The sequence below is a fragment of the Semicossyphus pulcher genome, unplaced genomic scaffold (genome assembly GCF_022749685.1).
Source record: "Semicossyphus pulcher isolate SPU_LCO1_2020_fin unplaced genomic scaffold, fSemPul1.0.p SCAF_20, whole genome shotgun sequence".
In the NCBI taxonomy this organism is placed as follows: Eukaryota; Metazoa; Chordata; class Actinopteri; order Labriformes; family Labridae; genus Semicossyphus; species Semicossyphus pulcher.
In genome coordinates, this window is record NW_027211694.1 from 241,381 (window position 1) to 264,457 (window position 23,077).

General features: G+C 46.0%; 2 protein-coding genes across 2 annotated transcripts in view; both read right to left on the reverse strand.

Annotated features, from left to right (window-relative positions):
* Window positions 1-15,541, reverse strand: part of stab2 (stabilin 2) — a 35,767-nt gene extending 20,226 nt beyond the window's left edge. Inside the window, exons 1-28 of the mRNA XM_069670923.1 lie at window positions 15,464-15,541; window positions 14,612-14,736; window positions 13,130-13,245; window positions 11,591-11,676; window positions 11,196-11,262; window positions 10,990-11,085; window positions 10,374-10,496; window positions 9,801-9,997; window positions 7,351-7,478; window positions 7,145-7,278; window positions 6,606-6,685; window positions 6,366-6,515; window positions 5,043-5,186; window positions 4,884-4,946; window positions 4,495-4,611; window positions 4,343-4,396; window positions 4,170-4,250; window positions 2,434-2,586; window positions 2,231-2,290; window positions 2,039-2,140; window positions 1,840-1,926; window positions 1,636-1,747; window positions 1,368-1,548; window positions 957-1,050; window positions 613-771; window positions 352-447; window positions 173-265; window positions 50-97 (exon numbers count right to left, since the gene is read on the reverse strand). Of these exons, the coding sequence (XP_069527024.1) occupies window positions 50-97; window positions 173-265; window positions 352-447; window positions 613-771; window positions 957-1,050; window positions 1,368-1,548; window positions 1,636-1,747; window positions 1,840-1,926; window positions 2,039-2,140; window positions 2,231-2,290; window positions 2,434-2,586; window positions 4,170-4,250; window positions 4,343-4,396; window positions 4,495-4,611; window positions 4,884-4,946; window positions 5,043-5,186; window positions 6,366-6,515; window positions 6,606-6,685; window positions 7,145-7,278; window positions 7,351-7,478; window positions 9,801-9,997; window positions 10,374-10,496; window positions 10,990-11,085; window positions 11,196-11,262; window positions 11,591-11,676; window positions 13,130-13,245; window positions 14,612-14,736; window positions 15,464-15,532 (3,015 nt within the window). The 5' untranslated portion in view covers window positions 15,533-15,541. The remainder of the gene's footprint in view (window positions 1-49; window positions 98-172; window positions 266-351; window positions 448-612; window positions 772-956; window positions 1,051-1,367; window positions 1,549-1,635; window positions 1,748-1,839; window positions 1,927-2,038; window positions 2,141-2,230; window positions 2,291-2,433; window positions 2,587-4,169; window positions 4,251-4,342; window positions 4,397-4,494; window positions 4,612-4,883; window positions 4,947-5,042; window positions 5,187-6,365; window positions 6,516-6,605; window positions 6,686-7,144; window positions 7,279-7,350; window positions 7,479-9,800; window positions 9,998-10,373; window positions 10,497-10,989; window positions 11,086-11,195; window positions 11,263-11,590; window positions 11,677-13,129; window positions 13,246-14,611; window positions 14,737-15,463) is intronic.
* A 1,606-nt stretch (window positions 15,542-17,147) lies between these two features.
* wnt16 (wingless-type MMTV integration site family, member 16) lies at window positions 17,148-21,852 on the reverse strand. The gene is made up of 4 exons (XM_069671251.1): window positions 21,481-21,852; window positions 20,254-20,480; window positions 19,681-19,970; window positions 17,148-17,926 (listed from the first exon to the last, which is right to left on the reverse strand). The coding sequence occupies exons 1-4, from the start codon at window positions 21,570-21,572 to the stop codon at window positions 17,468-17,470; spliced, it is 1,068 nt and encodes a 355-aa protein (XP_069527352.1). The 5' UTR covers window positions 21,573-21,852; the 3' UTR covers window positions 17,148-17,467.
* Window positions 21,853-23,077: the final 1,225 nt, after the last annotated feature.

Genomic DNA, 23,077 nt, shown 5'->3' on the forward strand with positions numbered 1-23,077 from the left:
TTACAGGGGACGACATGTGACGTGTGTTCATCACAGGTGTTCAACTCACTGTGGTCCATGTGAAGAACTCTGAGGCGTCCGGCAGAGCCATCAGCTCCTGAAAGCATCACAAAAACAAACTTAATATAAAGACGCATCAGAGCTAAGCCTTCAGTTACCTGTTAGCGCTCACCTGTCCGACTGTGCCGTAACATATCCGTCCGTTTCCCATGTACCCTTCATCACAGACACACGTCCACTGAGAGGACAGCAGGCGGCAGCTGGCCTGAGGAGGAGGTGCATCATTCTGGGTTTTCATTGGCTGTCTGGTTGAAGTTAACACGATGATGAAGAAAGGTGCATCATCCTCACCAGGTAATGACAGCCTCCGTCTGCAGTCACACACTGATTCACGGCCTCACAGTCCCACCCGTTTCCTTTGTATCCGGATTTACACGTGCAGTCACTCTGCGTTCGACAACGACGTGAAGCAGTTTGTTCTCTGGTTTATTATCGACGTGTGTGCTAACGCTAACGACATCTTTCACAGTAACACACCAACGTGGTCTTCAGATTCCTCACACACTCAATCTGTATCTCAAAATGTGCTGATCAAACCTGATGGAACGTTACCTGTCCAGGTCCGACGAAGATGCAGGTGCCGTTTGGGTGGCAGCCTCCTTTGTCGGGACGGTCACAGTTGTTGATTGGCTGACACTCGTCTCCGTCCTCCCGCCACCCGCTCAGACACTGACATGAGTGAGTGCCTGGTCCTGTCTTTATGCACTTGGCCTGCAGGGGCGCCAGCACACACACACACACAGACACACACACACACACACGCACACATGCACACACACACACACACACGCACACACACACGCACACCCACACACACACCAGGGCAGATATAACGTTCTCCTTAGAACACAGTTTAAGTTCTGCAGAAACGATTTCAGAGTTGAATCAAATCGTACGTTCACGCTGCAGCCGCCTCGGAGGGGCGGAGCACAGGGGTCCGACTCCACACAGGTGATCCCGTCTCCTTGGTAACCAGGTTTACAAACACATCTAGAAACACATACAGCAGACACACTGAATAACTTGAATTATAATGAAGTCACCACGAACCACTTTCTTTTCTTAGCAACACACTGTGTCCCAGTGCTGCCCCCAGCTGGTCATCTGTTGCTCTGCAGGTGTTCACAGGTGACAGGTGAACCAGGAGCACTGAGGGCTTTGCTAACAAAGTAAGACACTGAGGTCCAAACAGGTCGTACTCCATCACAGGTGCTCGTCAGTGTACAGTTACCTGACGTGTGATTTATGATAATCATAAGAAAAAACAATCACAAGTTCGACGTTTAAAGTGATGCAGGTAATCTCACCTGGGGATTCCCTGGCTGAAGTCACAGCCTGCATGAGCGTGACAGAACTGAGCCTGAACGCCACACGCCGCCGTCCTGCGTTCGCAGAACTGACCGGTGAAACCCATGAGACAGGAGAACGGTTTACACCGCCCGCCTGAGCCCGGACGGTTATCACACCAACCGTGGATACAGGGACAGGCTGAGGACACACAGGTGAGGTATGACACAGGTGCCTCCATCATCATGACATCACATGATGTCACAGCAAGATACAACTAAAACCTACTTAAGTCACAGTTTGGTCCGTGTTTGTTGTGGGCGGAGCAATACTGACAGCGAGAGCCTCCGAAGTTCTGATCACAGACACACGATCCGTTTCCTCCGATCCCGTCGAAACACTACGACAGAAAGAACTTCTTTAAAGACCGTTCTCATCTTCGTTAGGTTCTCAGAGTTTGATGAGGAAAGTGTTGGGTGTGTAGAACCTGACCTGGCCGTGTCCGGAGCACGGAGTCTGAAATCCACCTGGACAGGGACTGCAGTCCGGACCATAGAAACCTTTACAACATGCCGGAGTCTGAACAGAGTACACAGGTGGGGCCGTTTAATCCCAGTTGGTCCGGATATTCATCTGAAGAAATGTTCTACGACCTGCTCGTTACACCAGAGTCATAATGATGTGCGTTTACCGTGACAGTCGTGTTGCACAGAGGCCAGCAGCCTGTTGCAGGGATCCTAATTGCTGGTTTTCCAAGGGACAGAGTGTAAAGACATCCGTAGGAGGAGGAGCCCTGATCAGTGCAGAGAAGCATCGTCATGTTTCTGATCATGCGTTGACATTCATACAGATTCAGTAATATGTGTAAAACTCGACGGCTCACCGTAAAGACTCCAGACGAGCACTGAGACAGTTTGACTTTTGAGCAGCTGACACATTCACCCTGAAACACAAGAGGTCACCAAACGGCTCATGGTCACAGCACGAGGTCGACAAATACCAATGACCACAGATCAATCATTTGTATTTTCTTCAGGAGCCAGAATGAATTCTGGGAAAAACAATATGGTGGATGTTGAAGCTCACCTTGATGATTTTGTTCTCGGTGATGTCACATCTTTGGGGCAGCACAGGTTGGATGGAGGGTGGAGTCAAAACTCCATCTATCACATACAGACATCCATTTTTAGCTTCCACGGCTGCCTCCAGCACGGCCGCGCCGTCCACAAACATCTGACCCTGAACATCAAACAAGGGACACGTTTCATTCATGTGAGCTGCATCACTTTACTGCTGACACAAGCTGACAGGTAGCTTCACACGCAAACACGCTGAGGTGTCAGAGAAACAAACCAGGAAGTACTTTTATTTTGAAATTCTACAGTTCTCATTTGGATACACTCTGTGACGATTTGGGTTTACGAATGTTGGACTGTCTGAAGGTGTCACTGAGACGGTCGTACAGGTGGTGTCACTGAGACGGTTGTACAGGTGGTGTCACTGAGATAGAGACGGTCGTACAGGTGGTGTCACTGAGACGGTCATACAGGTGGTGTCACTGAGACGGTCGTACAGGTGGTGTCACTGAGATAGAGACGGTCGTACAGGTGGTGTCACTGAGACGGTCGTACAGGTGGTGTCACTGAGACGGTCGTACAGGTGGTGTCACTGAGACGGTCGTACAGGTGGTGTCACTGAGATAGAGACGGTCGTACAGGTGGTGTCACTGAGACGGTCGTACAGGTGGTGTCACTGAGACGGTCGTACAGGTGGTGTCACTGAGACGGTCGTACAGGTGGTGTCACTGAGATAGAGACGGTCGTACAGGTGGTGTCACTGAGATAGAGACGGTCGTACAGGTGGTGTCACTGAGACGGTCATACAGGTGGTGTCACTGAGACGGTCGTACAGGTGGTGTCACTGAGATAGAGACGGTCGTACAGGTGGTGTCACTGAGACGGTCGTACAGGTGGTGTCACTGAGACGGTCGTACAGGTGGTGTCACTGAGATAGAGACGGTCGTACAGGTGGTGTCACTGAGACGGTCGTACAGGTGGTGTCACTGAGACGGTCGTACAGGTGGTGTCACTGAGACGGTCGTACAGGTGGTGTCACTGAGATAGAGACGGTCGTACAGGTGGTGTCACTGAGATAGAGACGGTCGTACAGGTGGTGTCACTGAGACGGTCATACAGGTGGTGTCACTGAGACGGTCGTACAGGTGGTGTCACTGAGATAGAGACGGTCGTACAGGTGGTGTCACTGAGACGGTCGTACAGGTGGTGTCACTGAGATAGAGACGGTCGTACAGGTGGTGTCACTGAGACGGTCGTACAGGTGGTGTCACTGAGATAGAGACGGTCGTACAGGCGGTGTCACTGAGATAGAGACGGTCGTACAGGTGATGTCACTGAGATAGAGACGGTCGTACAGGTGGTGTCACTGAGATGGTCGTACAGGCGGTGTCACTGAGATAGAGACGGTCGTACAGGTGGTGTCACTGAGATAGAGACGGTCGTACAGGCGGTGTCACTGAGATAGAGACGGTCGTACAGGCGGTGTCACTGAGATAGAGACGGTCGTACAGGTGGTGTCACTGAGATAGAGACGGTGGTACAGGCGGTGTCACTGAGATAGAGACGGTGGTACAGGCGGTGTCACTGAGACGGTCGTACAGGTGGTGTCACTGAGATAGAGACGGTGGTACAGGTGGTGTCACTGAGATAGAGACGGTGGTACAGGTGGTGTCACTGAGATAGAGACGGTGGTACAGGTGGTGTCACTGAGATAGAGACGGTGGTACAGGTGGAAAGAGATCTCACGTTTTCGGTCACGTTGAAGGTCAGAACCTGGTTGGCCATCGTCACTATCCGGGGACTGGACACGGCGTTGTAGACCTCCAGCTTCACAGGAACAGAATCGTCATGAGAAGATTTGAAGGACAAAGGTGTTTCCTGAAGTTAGATATTAAAGGTGAGCAGACAGGTGTACTGACCACGGTGGACTGGACCAGGTGGTTCCTCAGAAGCTCCAGCAGCTTGTGGTGACCCTGAACGTTCAGAGTTTGTGAGAGTTCACAGCAGAGAACAGTTTAATGGTAATTAATAACAAACAGATACAGTACCTGCCGTGCTGATTGGTTCTTACCTCAGGACTGCTCAGGTACTCCAGGTGTCCGTCAGCCATCCTGTCGAAGGCGGAGCTGCTGGGAGCGAAGACGGTGAGTGGACCAGGACTGTCCAGGACTGATGCCAGGTCAGCTTTCTGCTCAGAGAACAGGTGTGCTTCAGCCATGATTCAAATAAACTGAACTGATGTAGATTCATTAGACACACAGGTGTATCATCAGTGTTTACCTTCACCTGCTGAAGGACTACAGATGGAAATGAGCTCTATGTGATCACATCTCATCTGAGTGCCTAAATGTTTCTCTGGTTTGCTTATCAATTTATTAGAAAATAATAAATCAGGGATTTTTCCCTTCATTCTATAAAAACAGAAACAGACCTGAGAGGTGAGCTACAGAAACTTTCTACCTCCAGCAAAGACTTGAACTTGTCGAATTTCCCCCAGTCAGAGACGATCCTCTTCAGGTTCTCCTGTTCATGTAGAGAACAAACCAATGAATCAGTGAATGCATGAAGTGGATTTAACCTGCTTCCACCACTGATCGTATATATGCGATGTTTTTATACCTGCGCGTTGCTCTCCACGGTGGGAGAAACGCTGTCCATCAGCTTGTTGATGATGTGAATCATCCCGTTGGACGCCAACACGTCAGACTGGATGATGACGCCTTTCTTTCTGCTGCCATGGAGACGGATCTTAGTCTGAGAGTCCTGAAAAAAACAGACAATAACATGTTTTATTCTTTCTGCCTCTCTTCATACCTGGGGTCCGTTTCAGAAAGCGGGTTCAGTGAAAACCCCGAGTTTGTTAACCCTGAAATGAGGGAAACCTCGGGTTTGCCGTTTCAGAAAGAGAGGTAACTTTAACTCTGAGTTGGTTACTATGGTAACTGTGTCTGTGAACCTCACCTGGTCGCGAGCAGGTTTTCTTCAGGACACTCAGAGTTTCGCTCCGTCTCCTCCCTCTAGAATATAAAACCCTCATTCACTTCCTCGTTCATTCAGCCCGTCTCACGTGCGTCTCTGTGCTGCTCTGACCGCTTTGCAAAAGTCTTTTATAATTATGATAAAAAAATCAAAAGACAAATCTGTGTCAAAGTCATCATTTGTAGATTTTCCACCACCACTGCCGAGAGCGCTCAGATAAGACGCCGTAAGTTATTGGATTTTTTTTTTCAAACTAACACATTCAGTTTAATCAACATGAATTATAATGTATGTGAAGTCAGCATCATGTTAGGGATAAAGCTGATGCACATTAAAACAGCCACTGAATGATATTTAATCTGTTTCATATTTAAAATCTGACTGAAGTGAGGTTCAGCCATGAGCCTGTTCTGCCTGAGCCGCACCTTTCAATGATGTTCTGCTGTTTTATTTTTAGCTGCTTCCATGTATGTTTTTTTCTCCCGCTGCATTGCTCCTAAATTAATATACATTTTAGCTTCCGGTCGTGATTAAGTATTAAATAAACAGACCAGTTCAAACTGACGCGTTCACTCGAGCCGCTTCTCTCTCTTTTGCAGCTGCAGCCGTGTTACTTTATGTTTCTAAAAACATGCTCGTATTCGCTGAACGTCCGCGTGAGGATTTCGAGCTCCACTGGTGTGACGTAGGAGGACCTGTTTTTGTGTAACGTTGCCATGGTGAATCGTGGTGTCGGGGCTCCATTAATGCTGGCTTTTTAACTCCTGCTGAACCTGCTCAGAGTTGATTGAACTAACTCTGATCAGCTGTCGGAGTAAGTCAAACCACAGGCCGGGGTTAGACTGAGGCTTTGTTGAACCTCCTTTCTGAAACGGACCCCAGGTCACCTCTGCAAAGCAAACTAAGGTCATCCTCTGCTCGTGTTTTAAAGTCAGCTTGTTATGACAGATGAACGAAGCGTACCCCCTCTGAGGTGTCTATCTCGGCTGATTTTCCCGTCAGAGTGTAAAAGACGTCTGTTTTCTTCAGAGTGCTGAATGGCATCACCCCAGCAACCAGGTGCAGCTTACACAGGTACTTAGCTTTGGAGGGGTCAGAGGTCAGAGTCCTCACCTGCTCAACAAACACACAAACACTGTCTCATTAAAATAATGTAAAGGTTTAAAGGTTCATCATGTTTGAGTGAATGCGATTGGCTCTTACTGAAGTTCCTCTGAAGCCTTTATTGGTCGGGACAAACAGAGTGAACGGACCCAAACTCTGCAGCTGCCACGACACAGAACCTGAAGACAAACACTCATTGTTAGTGTTAATGAAAATAAAAAGTCCAACTGGTTTTAGACAGAAGTCTGATCCTATAGAAGTCTATGAGAACATGCTCCTCCTCCTCTCCTGATGTACTCCCTCAGTAAACATGTTCCTAATGAGTTTAGGAGGCTAACAGTGGTCTAAACCAATGGGTGACTTCAAGGCGGCTACATTCACTGATTTAGTACAGAGCTGGAGTCATGTTATGGTTAGCTTAGCATAAATACTGGGACCAAGGGGAAACAGCGAGCGTGGCTAAAGCTAAAAATCAACCTTTCAGCACGTCATGAAAACATCCACAAACAGAAATGTAAGTTATGGAAGAGGTCTGTGTTCATGTAAAAGGTGAGTGTGTTGTTATATTAACGTAAACATAATTAGATAAATAATAAACAAACAATAAATAAATGATAAAGTGTAAATCTTCATCGTACTGAACAGCTGGATGGCGTTGCTCAGCTGACCCCTCCACTGGCCCCCCGGCTCCGTGTTCAGACTGTTCAGACGCTGAATGATGTTCCCGTAACAGAATTTACCATTACCAAGGTAACCCTGGAGACAGGTGCACCTGAGGGGGGAGGGACAGGTGAGTGTCATACATAAACATGTGAAGATCCATCAGATGAACAAAGAGACTCACTGGACTCGCCCGGGTCCCACGGTGGTGCAGTTTGCATTCTTGTGACAGGATTCAGGTCGACACGACTCCTTCAGGCTGCAGCCGCCCCCAGACAGGTGTTCAAAACCAGGTAGACACTCACAGTGAGACTGACAACACAGCAGGTACACACAGGGTTAATAATCTAAAACCTCATCCCAGCTTGGCGTGGTTCAGCTCTTGCATTAGATTTATAGAGCTACAAGTGTAACCCTTTGGTACATCCTCCTCCCCCCACCCTCTGTGATACACTCTGCTTCTCAGATCTGGGGCAGTAATGGTGTACATCGTTTGAAGGACCTGTATGTACATGAGTGATTCCCTCTTTCCCAGATCTGCTGAGTGTGTCAGATCAGCTTCTCTGTCAGAGCTGCAAAGTTCAGGAGCTCAGGGCCGAGTTACATCACAGAGTCTGCAGTGTGAAGGACGATCTATAATCTGATCCTGATCTATAATCTGATCCTGATCTTTGATCTGATCCTGATCTTTGATATGATCCTGATCTATAATCTGATCCTGATCTTTGATCTGATCCTGATCTTTGATATGTTCCTGATCTATAATCTGATCCTGATCTATAATCTGATCTTTAATCTGATCCTGATCTATAATCTGATCTTTAATCTGATCCTGATCTATAATCTGATCTATAATCTGATCCTGATCTTTGATATGATCCTGATCTATAATCTGATCCTGATCTTTGATCTGATCCTGATCTATAATCTGATCTTTAATCTGATCCTGATCTATAATCTGATCCTGATCTTTGATCTGATCCTGATCTATAATCTGATCTTTAATCTGATCCTGATCTATAATCTGATCTATAATCTGATCCTGATCTTTAATCTGATCCTGATCTATAATCTGATCCTGATCTATAATCTGATCTATAATCTGATCCTGATCTATAATCTGATCTATAATCTGATCTATAATCTGATCCTGATCTTTGATATGATCCTGATCTATAATCTGATCCTGATCTTTGATCTGATCCTGATCTATAATCTGATCTATAATCTGATCCTGATCTATAATCTGATCTATAATCTGATCCTGATCTATAATCTGATCTATAATCTGATCTATAATCTGATCCTGATCTTTGATCTGATCCTGATCTATAATCTGATCTTTAATCTGATCCTGATCTATAATCTGATCTATAATCTGATCCTGATCTATAATCTGATCCTGATCTATAATCTGATCTATAATCTGATCTTTAATCTGATCCTGATCTATAATCTGATCTATAATCTGATCCTGATCTATAATCTGATCTTTAATCTGATCCTGATCTATAATCTGATCTATAATCTGATCCTGATCTTTAATCTGATCCTGATCTATAATCTGATCCTGATCTATAATCTGATCTATAATCTGATCCTGATCTATAATCTGATCTATAATCTGATCTATAATCTGATCCTGATCTATAATCTGATCTATAATCTGATCTATAATCTGATCCTGATCTTTGATCTGATCCTGATCTATAATCTGATCTTTAATCTGATCCTGATCTATAATCTGATCTATAATCTGATCCTGATCTATAATCTGATCTATAATCTGATCTATAATCTGATCCTGATCTTTGATCTGATCCTGATCTATAATCTGATCTTTAATCTGATCCTGATCTATAATCTGATCTATAATCTGATCCTGATCTATAATCTGATCTTTAATCTGATCCTGATCTATAATCTGATCTATAATCTGATCCTGATCTTTGATCTGATCCTGATCTATAATCTGATCTATAATCTGATCCTGATCTATAATCTGATCTATAATCTGATCCTGATCTATAATCTGATCTATAATCTGATCTATAATCTGATCCTGATCTTTGATCTGATCCTGATCTATAATCTGATCTTTAATCTGATCCTGATCTATAATCTGATCTATAATCTGATCCTGATCTATAATCTGATCCTGATCTATAATCTGATCTATAATCTGATCTATAATCTGATCCTGATCTATAATCTGATCTTTAATCTGATCCTGATCTATAATCTGATCTATAATCTGATCCTGATCTTTAATCTGATCCTGATCTATAATCTGATCCTGATCTATAATCTGATCTATAATCTGATCCTGATCTATAATCTGATCTATAATCTGATCTATAATCTGATCCTGATCTATAATCTGATCTATAATCTGATCCTGATCTTTGATCTGATCCTGATCTATAATCTGATCTTTAATCTGATCCTGATCTATAATCTGATCTATAATCTGATCCTGATCTATAATCTGATCCTGATCTATAATCTGATCTATAATCTGATCCTGATCTATAATCTGATCTATAATCTGATCTATAATCTGATCCTGATCTTTGATATGATCCTGATCTATAATCTGATCCTGATCTTGACCCCGCCCCAGGTGTTCCGTACCTTCCCCGGCCCGTCGTAGACGCATCGTGCGGACTCGGCGGAGCAGCCTCCCTGTCTGATCTGACACGGGTCGATGGCCATGCAGACGCGTCCGTCCCCGCTGTAGCCGGCGTTACAGGCGCACAGGTGCTGGTTTGGCCCCGTGTGGACGCAGGAGGCGTGGACGTGACAGACGGGCTGGAGACACGGGTTAACGGCTGAGGACACGGAGGAGAGACAAACCGTTTTGGTGTAATTAGCCTCACCAAGACGTCTGTGACCAAATGAACTCTGACGTGACAAAGAAAGAATTAAAACACGACATTTTTCTGAAACCTGAAAATCATAAAAGTCTTTTAAACTAACAAAGTGGCCTAAAAAACATGAATTCTTTTTTAATAAGACGAGTGCGATGCTAAGCTAACGCTGCTAGTATGCACAGTACAGAGGTCAAGCTGCACGTCTATGGAGGCCCATTAGTGACATTTACTCTAACACTCACTGTTTAGGTTGATCGGGAGTTGAAATATTATTAATGATGTTTGTATATTATTATCATCATTAGTATTATCATTATAAGTTATATTAACTCACACAAACACTGATCTCCAGACTTCTGATACCCCGGCAGACACTGACACACCAGCTGACCCGTCAGAGCTTCTTCCATACAGCGAGAGTTCTGCTGACAGCCGAGAGCCGCACACGCAGGTAACTCTGAACACACAGGTGACACACAGGTGACACATGGGTAACTCTGAACACAGGACACAATTAGCACTGGTCTTAATACACACTAAGTGTGTGACTATATTACAGAAAGGATCCCTACATGACGTTACATCGCTCTCTGCAAACACACCAGACTCCATTCATAAAAACTGGGATTTTACATAGCAGAACTAGTGGTGTACAGCTGCCTCGGTGTCTCAGTGTGTTTGTGTTATTGTGTAGTTCTGGTGTTTTAAACAATTAGTTTGGATCCAAAAAATATTTGTAACTCACAAAAACACAAACGGACCACTTATTGGAGGGAGCAGCAGCTCCTGTGTTCGGTGAGGAAACGTCATGATTTTGATCGGTGGAGTCTGGTGTGTTTGAAGAGAGCGATGTAACGTCTGTTTGTGGTTAAAAAAATCATCTTCTTCTTTAACTTAAAGTGAACCTTTTTAACTTAACGAGTACATAATGAGTAAGAGCAGAGACTGACCCTGATCACAGTTTGGACCTTTATATCCAGAGAAACAGGTGCAGGAACCAGAACCTTTGAGACCAGACTCACACAGACCATGCACACAGGAACACACTGCACACACACACACACACACACACACACACACACAGAAATACAGAGAAATACATGACGATGCGTAAACTGAGAAAAAAAACTATGTATTAAACTTTATTTAAACTCACCTGAGCTGCAGGTGGTCCCATAACGACCAGGTACACAAACCTCACAGGCTGTTCCTGCAAAGCCCTCCTGAATGTATGACACACACACACACACACACACACACACACACACACACACACACACACACACACACACACATATATACAATAACCACATTATTCTACCATATTATTACATCCTGTTTACATCCCCCAGAGCATCATGGGAAGTGTAGTTAAAAGCACTGATCAGGTCTGTTTGTGCTCCTGCTGACACTTAAACACAGTCTGTATACATCAGGGTTGCAGTTGTGAACATATACAGTGTTTATGTTTAATGTGACTCCATCAGTAAATGTATGTGTGTGTGTGTTTGTGTGTGTGTGTGTGGTTATTCCAGGTGTGTGTGTTGTCACCTGACAGCTGCAGGTCCCATTCCCTCCCAGTCCCTCAGAACAGGTTCCTCTGTCACTGCAGGGTCTGTCAGCCCGGTCTGGACACTCTGGCACACACATGCGCACATACACACACGCACACACATGCGCACATACACACACACACACACACACACACACACAGGAAACAGTTTGTGGAGTGTTGTTTTCATGTTGTGTGACAGGAAACAGATCATCCCTCCACTTCCTGTGTGTCCCTCTCCTCCTCTTCCTCTGAGCGTCTCTTATCTCTGCTCATCACAGGACAAAGACTCCTGACTGAGTCCTGACCTTTCACACATGCAGACACACACAGGTCAAAGGTGTGAATCCCAGGTCACCTGACTGTAAGTTTGTTTGTGTGGTTGTGTTACAGTTAGCAAAACACATGAATGGTCCACTGAATGATTGCTCAGTAACAGATCCTGTGTCCCTGTGAGGGCGTGTCCTTTCACACTTGACTGAAGAGAAGAAGAGAACAGATACTTCATTCATCCCCGAGGCGTTCGGACAAACATGCTACACACGTAAAGGCCCAAATTACACACATGCACAAACAGGAACCAGTGGACATGCACTAATGGAGAGGTGTCAGAGTGACATGCCCCCAAAGCAGTTGGACAGTCGGTGCCTTGCTCAAGGACACCTCGACAGTGCTCAGGAAAGGAACAGGCATCTCTCCAGCTACCAGCCACAATTCAACGCTTGGTCCGTAGCGGGACTTGAACCGGCCACCCTCCGGCTCCCAAGCAGCTGGTTACAAGTTAACCCTGAAATCATGAAGCGTCACAGCAGCTCCTCCTGTGAGCGTCAGCACTTTGTGTCCTGCTGACTGAGACTCTGCACAGGAAGGAAGTCCTGGTTCCTGCAGGACTGATGAGCATCCTGCAGGACCAGCATGTGACACCGGGCACCTGGAGGTCACCGTCAGACCCTCAGACCCTCAGACCCTCAGACCATCAGACCCTCAGACCCTCAGACCCTCAGACCATCAGACCCTCAGACCCTCAGACCCTCAGACCCTCAGACCCTCAGACCCTCAGACCATCAGATCCTCAGACCCTCAGACCCTCAGACCATCAGACCCTCAGACCCTCAGACCATCAGACCCTCAGACCCTCAGACCCTCAGACCATCAGACCCTCAGACCATCAGACCCTCAGACCCTCAGACCATCAGACCCTCAGACCATCAGACCCTCAGACCCTCAGACCATCAGACCCTCAGACCATCAGACCCTCAGACCCTCAGACCATCAGACCATCAGACCCTGTTCTTGTCTTTCTTCAGATCAAAGTTCAGACTTCAACATCCTGATCCATCCTGCTCTCCAGAACATGAACCTTCAGATGTTAGTGACCCCTGACCTTCCCTCTAGCACCACTGATAGGTCAAACTCAAACCTTGACCAATGCTGATAACAACAAGGGATCCAGAAAATGAAGTGAAGTTCACAGGTGACCTTCCTGCTCCTCAGAGGATGATCCCTCCATGTTTACTGACACTTTCACATGAACGTACCGATGCAGTCTGGACCCCAGAAACCAGGACAGCAGCTCTTCACCTCCTCCTCCCTGTAGCACTCGAAGGAGCAGCCGCTGATGGACAGCTTCAGACTGGCCGTCCTGATGTAGTACCTGTACAGGTAATAAATATATAAGAATATGAATAAATAGTATATTTAATTTGACAGTGTTACAGTTTCATGTAGCAGACACTTTAGTCCAAAGAGACAAACATCTGAGAGATAATACGACACAAGCAACAAACGAGACAGGAGGGGGCGGAGTCAGTGAGAGCCAACACACAGCTTCAGGTGTGATTGGACACAGGTGCTGACAGGCAGAGCATCATCACCAACATCAACAAGATCCGTATAGTCATCATCATGAAAATCCTAGTCAGCATAAAATACATCCTCAATTCACTAGCAGACGTTTTTGTTGCTGTTTGGTAAGCGAGCGACAGGGTTTGAATTTGAAGCGAGCGGCAGCTGGGAGCCAGTGGAGGGATATGTGGAGGGATACGAACAGTGCAGGGATACGAACAGTGGAGGGATACGAGCAGTGGAGGGATACGAACATCGGAGGGATACGAACAGTGCAGGGATACGAACAGCGGAGGGATACAAACAGTGGAGGGATACGAACAGTGCAGGGATACGAACAGCGGAGGGATACGAACAGCCGAGGGATACGAACAGTGCAGGGATACGAACAGGGGAGGGATACGAACAGTGCAGGGATACGAACAGGGGAGGGATACGAACAGCGGGGGGATACGAGCAGTGCAGGGATACGAACAGCGGAGGGATACGAACAGTGGAGGGATACGAACAGCGGAGGGATACTAGCAGTGCAGGGATACGAACAGCGGAGGGATACGAGCAGTGCAGGGATACGAACAGTGGAGGGATACGAACAGCGGAGGGATACGAACAGCGGAGGGATACGAACAGCAGAGAGATACGAGCAGTGCAGGGATACGAACAGCGGAGGGATACGAACAGCGGAGGGATACGAACAGCGGAGGGATACGAGCAGTGCAGGGATACGAGCAGTGCAGGGATACGAACAGCGGAGGGATACGAACAGTGGAGGGATACGAACAGCGGAGGGATACTAGCAGTGCAGGGATACGAACAGCGGAGGGATACGAACAGCGGAGGGATACGAACAGCAGAGAGATACGAGCAGTGCAGGGATACGAACAGTGGAGGGATACGAACAGCGGAGAGATACGAACAGCGGAGGGATACGAACAGCGGAGGGATACGAACAGCAGAGAGATACGAGCAGTGCAGGGATACGAACAGCGGAAGGATAGGAACAGCAGAGAGATACGAACAGCGGAGGGATACGAGCCGTTATGGGTTGGTTGAAGACCAATCGTGCTGCTGCATTCTGGATCATCTGCAGAGGTTTCACTGTGCATGCAGAAAGGCCTGCAAGGAGGGAGTTGCATAAAAGGACCTTTATTTTGAAAGAGTGTTGTGTTGCTTACTTGCAGTCGTGTGCGTTGGATCCTGGGGTCAGCTTGTATCCGGACGGACAGGGAACCAACAAACTGATGCTGCAGGAGTGACACGTTGTGCGAGTCCTCAGCACGGTCGAGTTCGAGCAGAAGTTCTGACACAAACACACAAACAGACTTTATTGTGTGTTCATCACAGCTGACGGAGAGGAGAGAACATTAACACTTATTTACACAAAGAAAGAGGTCAAAGGTCAAACTTTATGTTTATATTTATATAAAATGTACTGAAGCAGAGAAAACCCTGAGACATCAGAAACATCCGGGGTCAGAGTGTAAACAGGAAGTGACTTTGAATACTCGCTGCTCTGGCAATCAGCTCGATCTGATCCCCCCAGGAAACAGACACACAGGTCAAAGGTTAAAGGCGATCAGTGATGAAAACATCCAATAAAATAATTTATCATCCCATCACCTTTTCAAACAACCTGTAACAGGTAAAAACCTGGAAGCAAACCTCAGTGAAAGAATCACCAAAATAAAAGATGATTAATGAAGGAATGAAGAGAATCAACAGTTTGATCGTTTATGGAGCAGCTTTCAAAACTAAAGAGACAAACTACGACAGGAGAACACCGAGTCACAGATCGACAACAATCTGAATCTGAACCCTCCACAGTATGAAAATATCCTTTTTTTAACGTCAAGTATTTTTGATATTGAAATAAAACATGGTGTTCATTTTATTCTTCTGTATAAACAGTCAGAAGAGTTTAACTCAACACAGAATGTTTCAGCTGCACATGCTCAAATATCTGAACGAACGAGTGAATGAACGAGTGAATGAACGAGTGAATGAGAGAGTGAATGTAAAGTCAGTACCTGTTGTGAAGCAGCGCAGGTCGCCATCATCATCAGAGAGACAAACAGCAGCTTTAAACTCGACTCCATCACTTCTGTCCTCTCAGCCCGTCTGTGCTCAGTGTGTCCGCGTCGCTCCTGCTTTTCAGGGGTCCACCCCCCCCTCATCCCCTCATCCCCCCCCTCATCCCCTCACCCCCCCCCCCCCCGTTTCCTGAAGCTCTGCTGCTGACTCGTCTGATTCTTTGCTCACAGACTGTTTGACTGTTAATCTCTGTCATGATGTAAAAAGATGTTTGATTGAACCACAAACTGTAAAACAGAAGAGCCTGTAATGAGAACCTGCATTCTCTCTAATGTCCAGCAGGGGGTGACTCCACTGGTTATAAGGAAGTCTGATCCTATAGAAGTCTATGAGAACATGCTCCTCCTCCTCTCCTGATCCTATAGAAGTCTATGAGAACATGCTCCTCCTTCTCCCTTCATCTATTCCCTCAGTAAACATGTTCCTAATGACTTTATGGTCTCAGTCTCTAGTTTCAAGTCTTCTTCAACACAGCATGATGTTCATTTAGTCACTGAAGCTCCCACTGAGAGTCACACAGACCGGGGGGGGGCACCGGGATCACTTCAATCTAAAAGAATCTCCCCTCACAACTCTTTTATGAATTCATGCCAGTTAAAGTGAAGTCACCTCTCAAAGACTGATCAATAAACTCAAAGTGAAATCAACGCTTTTATTTTGAAGGGGAAGAAGAAAATCTTAAAACATACTTTTACAGCCTAACAGAAAAATCAGATCTAATAAAATAACATAACACTAAAAAGTGAGAGTAAAACCATGTCAGTGTGTGTGTATGTGTATGTGTGCGTGCGTGTGTATGTGTGTGTGTGTGCGTGTGTGTGTGTGCGTGTGTGTGTCATCAGCTCTGTGTGATGACAGAGCAGAAAGTTTCAGGAAAGAGAAAAGAGCAACTGAATCTTATTTACAGTCCAGGATTTCCTGCTATTCTCTCTCTCTCTCTCTCTCTCTCTCTCTCACACACACACACACACACACACACACACACTCACACACACACACACACAAAGTGCTGAGTGTGTGTACTAACAGGACAGAGTTGTTTTTACAAATCACGTCAACCTGCAGAAACAGAATCACTCTGAGTCACACAGGATCTTATATAAACATATTAGTATATCTATAATATATATATATATATATATATATATATATACACACACACATATATATATCATATATATATTATATAAATATATTGAAATAAATCTGAATAAAGATTTCAGCTGAGAGATGGAGACAGACTGATGTTTAAAATAATATATAAATTGTTGTTGTAAAAAGAACATTTGTTGTTGTTGTTGTTGCTCTGTCTGCCTGTCTCTCTCTCTCTCTCTCTCTCTCTCTCTCTCTCCCAGCCCGTCCAGTCTCTGCAGATGTTCAGCATGAGTCTGGTTCTGCTCGAGGTTTCTGCCTGTTAAAGGAAGGTTACGTGCTGCTCGTGGTGATTCATGTTGGTCTCTCTCTAAATAACAAAGAGTACGGTCGAGACCTGCTCTGTCCGTAAAGTGTCTGAGATAACTCTGGTTATGATAGTCTCTGTGGACCAATCACAGACCCTCATTCATTCACTTCACTTAATTAACAACCTTATCACCTACCCCTAACCCCAGGTGTGCTTATCTCCAGGTGTTTCCTCATCTTTATTTGCAGGTGTACTCTGGTCAGCTATTTACAGGTAAGTTGTCTTTATTCACAGGTGTGCAGTCTTTTTTTACAGGTGTGCGGTCTTTATTTACAGGTGTGCAGTCTTTATTTACAGGTGTGCATTCTTTATCTACATGTGTGTAGTCTTTATTCACAGGTGTGCAGTCTTTATTTACAGGTAAGTTGTCTTTATTCACAGGTGTGCAGTCTTTATTTACAGGTAAGTTGTCTTTATTCACAGGTGTGCAGTCTTTATTTACAGGTGTACTCTGGTCTTATTTACAGGTAAGTTGTCTTTATTTGCAGGTGTGCATGTCGTTCATGCTCTCGCAGCGCCTGCAGCGGACGTAGCAGCACCAGACGAACTTGCACTCGCAGCGTTGGACGTGTCTCACCACGTGTGTGTTGTATCCGCGGCCGCAGCACAGCAGGTTGCAGCTGTCTGAGCCTGTAGACGTGCGGTTGCAGCGGCGCCCCCTGGTGCCGGCCACGCCGCGCCGCCGGTCCTCCAGGCAGTAGTTCGGAGACTTGTTGAAGAAGATGAGCTGCTGTTTGTCCACAGGGAGGTGACGCTGCTCCTTCCTCCTGGTCTTCCTCCTGGAGCGGTTTGACACCTGAACACTGCGCTCGTAGCGCTCCTTCAGGTACACGCCAACACGCTCGAACGGCGCCATCGTCCTCCAACACGTCTTCACTGCGCAGGAGCCGGAGACGCCGTGACAACGACAGTCTGTGGACATCGTCCCCTCGATTGCCTGGAGGAGAAAGGAGAAGAGGAGAAAGTAAAGACTTTGTAAATGTTTGGTGTATGGTGTTTCAGCACCATGGGGGCCAGAGCTTTCAGCCGCTCTGCTCCCCAGCTCTGGAATTCTCTCCCACCCGACCTCCGAAACTGCACCACCCTCCCCATCTTTAAATCGAATCTCAAAACCCATCTGTTCCGCCTCACCTACTCTCCCCAACTCTCAGCACTGTCCCTCACCCACTCTTAATTATTTTATCTGGTTTGTTTTACTCTTGTTGGTGTTTTTACTCTTGCTTGTGTTTTTTGTACAGCGACCTTGAGTGTCCTGAAAGGCGCTTATAAATAAAATGTATTATTATTATTATTAAATGTTTTATCCTGACGGGGTGTGAACAGCCTGAGCTGTTCTGCTTAGAGCATCATGGAAACGACACAGCTGTGCTGGTTAATGCTGAAGAGTCAGCAGAGACACGAAGGAGACGTTTAAACACAGAGGAAACACCATCTCTGTTTCAGGACGCAGCGCTGAGCCTTACACACTCAAACGTGATTAATGACCAGGGCTGGGTTTAAAGAAATCTTTTTTTCTGATTCAAATCGATTCTCATTTGAATGACCCAATATCGATTAATAATTCCCGAGATCGATCTTTAAAAAATGTGTAAAAATGTGTCTGATCACTCATGTTTCTGAGCGCTCCTGAATGCAGCATGACTCAGCACATCCCCCTGAAACACAGCAGTGAGGGAGCCGTGCCCGGACTTGTTTACTGCACCAACTTCGGAGACATCAGTGATCGCTGATGGACTCTTTTTATCGTGAGTGCGTCCATGAATATGTGAGTTAGTTTTGCACTTCTTATGGTGTTTATGGCGGTTAGCAAACAACGTTATGGTGCATTACCGCCACCAACTGGTATGGAGTGTGGATCGGGATTCGAACGACCGTAGAATTTCCCCCTCTCTCTCAGTCTTGTGTGGTTTTGTTCTTCATGCTCGTGAGCCACATGTTCATCAGCTGTCTCATTCATCACATTGTTCATATTGCTGACTGCTGTGTGTTGGTCATGCTAAATAAAAAGAACATGATGTCACTTCTTTGGGGTCAATTGTTATTGTAAACATTAAACATTTTGGTAACGCACCAGGTCCGAGCTGCTCTGGTACTGTGACTGAAATAACCCTCACCGAGAAATTCTTATGGATACCCAGCTCTACTGATGACGGAGGTGCTAACCTATTTGGCAATCAACCCCGATTCTGATTCTGGTAGTGGGGGCCGAGTGTTCGATCCCCATGGTGTGCCCGCGTGTTCGATCCCTACCTTGTGACCGCGTGTTCGAGCCCCACCTTGTGACCGCGTGTTCGAGCCCCACCTTGTGACCGCGTGTTCGAGCCCCACCTTGTGACCGCGTGTGTTCATGTGTGTTTTAATTAATATCATTTATCTTCATGTTTTAGAGTCTCTCTGCTGCACTCTGCTCTGTTACTGCCACCTACAGTCCATCAGTGGAATAGCATGGAATTATGCAGGGTCAGATGACATGGGGTCACAGAGCCTGTCAGAGTAAACAAGGATCAGCAGAACATCGCTCCACAGCGCCACCATGGCTCAAAGACTTCATGTGTACATATATTTATTTGTGTGTGTGTGTGTGTGTGTGTGTGTTTGTGTGTGTGTGTGTGTGTGTGTGTGTGTGTGTGTGTGTGTGTGTGTGTATATTATTTGAGGACATTAACTTGTCTCCTCAGGTGTCGTCCTCACCTGTCGTCCCACCTCGCTGTTGTGCTGGTTCATGCCACTCAGCGTGTACCCTCCGCGGGTGGTCGACGTGTTTTTCCCGGTGTGGTCGATGAACTTGCGGCTGAACCAGGTGCCGTACTGGATGTGGTCCGAGCAGCCGCCCCAGTGCCAGCCGTCTGCTGCCGAGCCTCCGCCCTGCAGCCGGGCGTCGCAGCCGCACTCCGTCGTGTTCCCCTGACTGCAGGAGCGCGTGATGGCGTGGACCAGCCCCGCCGCCATGACTGCATAGATAAACGCTGTCTCTTTGGTCCCTGCAGGGCCACACAGAAACAGAAACGATCAGTGAACTCACGTGACTCCTCACGGCAGTGATTCATCTACATTTAATTATTCCTCAAAAACCTGCTGCAGAAGTTTTTAGAAGAGAGAGAAACAGCTGTAAGCACTGACGTAGGTAGGATACTTTAAAGTACCTGGGCTCAGGTGGATTCACCTGACGGCTGAGTATCACCTGGAGTTTCAGGCGCACAGGTATTGTTTGCAGTGTGATGAACAGAATTAATTAGAGATATAAAACAGGTTTTGGGTCCTCACCGCTCGTCAGCTCGTATCTGAACACAGGCGGCTGCTCGCTGGTGGAGCAGTTCCACCTCTCGTGTCTGAACTGGCTCTGGCACTCGGACACGGCCAGCCGCGCTCCGTCCTGGATGCTGGGCAGCAGGAACGGCTTCTTCCGGCACAGGTCGCGCTGTTTGAGGCTGAGAGGGAGGTTAGAGCAGCCCAGCTTCTCCGGGACCCCCGCCGAGGTCACACCCAGCCACCTGAGACACACACCACACCAGCTCTCAGTCAGCAGAGGAGCACCAAACCTCATTCAAAACATTCAGAGTCCATCATCAGGAACAATACAACACACTTAGACCACAATCAGGCCGGGTTAATCCTACAAACAGAATGACATAATTGACTATAATAATATCAATATAATCAGTTTAACATTATTAGTGGTGTCAGAGTAACAGTCATCTGGCGGCTCACACTCCGCAGAGAGGGAGGTTAGAAGCTAAGAGTCATAGACAGAGTGGATCAGCACCTCCAGAGGATCGATCACATTGTTTCTCTGCTCTCTAAATATAAACAGATGCCTGATTGATCTGCTCTTATGGTCAGATGAAGAGCAGCGCGAGCGCCCCAGAGAGAGAGCCTTTTATTGTCTTTGTTGGTTCAGAGGGTACAGTGTGTGTGTGTGTGTGTGTGTGTGTGTGTGTGTGAGCAGATCCACACTGAGGAGTAGAATCAGCTCACACTCACTGAACACACAAAGGCTGATTATTATACTTTATTATACAATTATATTTAATTAAACGGAGACTTCATGTTTCTAACCTTTAAATGTGTTTGTTCTGTGTGTCAGACAAAGTGTTCTTGTGCCCCGGACTCGCCTCAACACGTTTCTATCTGAAGCGTGTGTGACTGAGAACAAACACGCGCCAGCCTAATCTTCGGCTTGGCTTTAGTAGATCTCGGGAGGTTGTTGCGGAGAACCCGCGCGCTCAGATGAACCAGCACTTTATCCACTGCCTCGTCGGCAGCCCAAACTTAACTCGTTGTTTATTAATATTCTAAGTCCCAGATTTCAAACTTCATTCAGGCGGTTTGTTTCCGTCTGTTCAAAGATAAAACTCTGGACGAATCACAATTAAAAAAGGCCTTTTGATTTAAAATAAATGTGAGCGGTAACTCTTAAACCGACCGTTTCTTTACAGGAGTTTGTTTGAGCTGCATCTCCGCAGGTATGTCTCTGATCAGGTTGATACTCACATCCAGCTGGAGCTGCAGCAGAGCGGACACACGGACACCAGCAGCAGGGTCAGGGTGCACATGTGTCGGGCTGCACAGCTCCGTGTCTCCATGTCCTCCTCATGTATCGGCGCCTCCGGGCTGCGCTCTCAGTCTGTCCATCAGCAACCTCTGTCTCATGCTAAGACCCGGTCCAGGCGCGGGTTACTGATCCTGGCCTCGGAGCGTTAGTGGTCCGCGTCCTGCTCTGTGTCCGCGATGATGTGATGAAGACCCTCCTGTTCGGCTCTCAAACCGGTCCTCACTCTGCGGGTCAGAAGCTGGACCCCCTGGACCAACCTGAGTCCCGGAGGATCCTCATTGGACCAGCATATTCAGCCGCTGACGTCACAGCTGGACGCTGATTGGACGGACAGAAGAAGTTGACATGTTTATGTGACAATCTGTCATTTGATCCGTGATGACTTAAATACGGTTTTAGACGGTTAGACTTACTATAGAGCTCAACACACACACACACACACACACACACACACACACACACACACACACACACACACACACACACCCTACTAGATAAACTATGACGTCACTTTAAACACTGTAAAGGTTATTCAGAAATGTTTTCTATGTTTTGGTGCATCATAAAACAGCTGCACGTTTCACATCTGATCTCTGATATTTATGAACGAGTTTCGGTTCCACATGAATCAGAAACAACTCTGATTTTTGAGTGGAGTTTGGTTTACACTTATTATAGAGAACAAAACAAGGACACTAAACCAAACTCCATTCAAGTGTTGATATTGAAACCTGCAGCTGAAACAAACTGTGACAAACTCTACATCTAAGAAAGAGACATTAATTATTGTTTACTCCAAACTTATTAATTATGTGCTCACTCCTAATTTCATCTGCGATGATCGACCAGCAAAACCAAACCAACAAAATACATCAGATATGAAGAAAACGACCTTTTATCACTTTGACCAATAAAGAAATAAATAGTATACGAATGAGTTCACGGATCTCTTTCAGATGTAATAAACTTAAACTTTCAAAAATAATTTAATAAGATCAATAATTAATAAGATAACTGACTTTAAACTATTCTGCAGCAAAAACAAGTGAGAGATGAAAAACAGCACAGCAGGTGAGTTTACGACTTTATGACAAAGTTATCACAACGTGCATCAAAACATATTTAGTGCTGTTTAAAGTGAGAAGATGCACATTAATACACAGAGTAAAGACAGGTCATGTGCTCACAGGTTGATTATTAATGTGTTTGTTTTACAGAGCAGAAACATTTACATATTCATTATTCATCATTTCCAGCATGTCAACATGTTCACAGACAAAGGCACAAAAACATGTCGGAAAATAGAGAAAATATCAACAGAGGAACAAATAAGACGTGAAATGATCTTTGGTTCATCATCTGACACACAAAAACACTGAGGTATATAAACACACAAATATGTGGAGGGACAGACAGGCTGAGAGCTTATAAACACATATGTGGAGAGACAGACAGGCTGAGAGCTTATAAACACACACATATGTGGAGAGACAGACAGGCTGAGAGCTTATAAACACATATATGTGGAGAGACAGA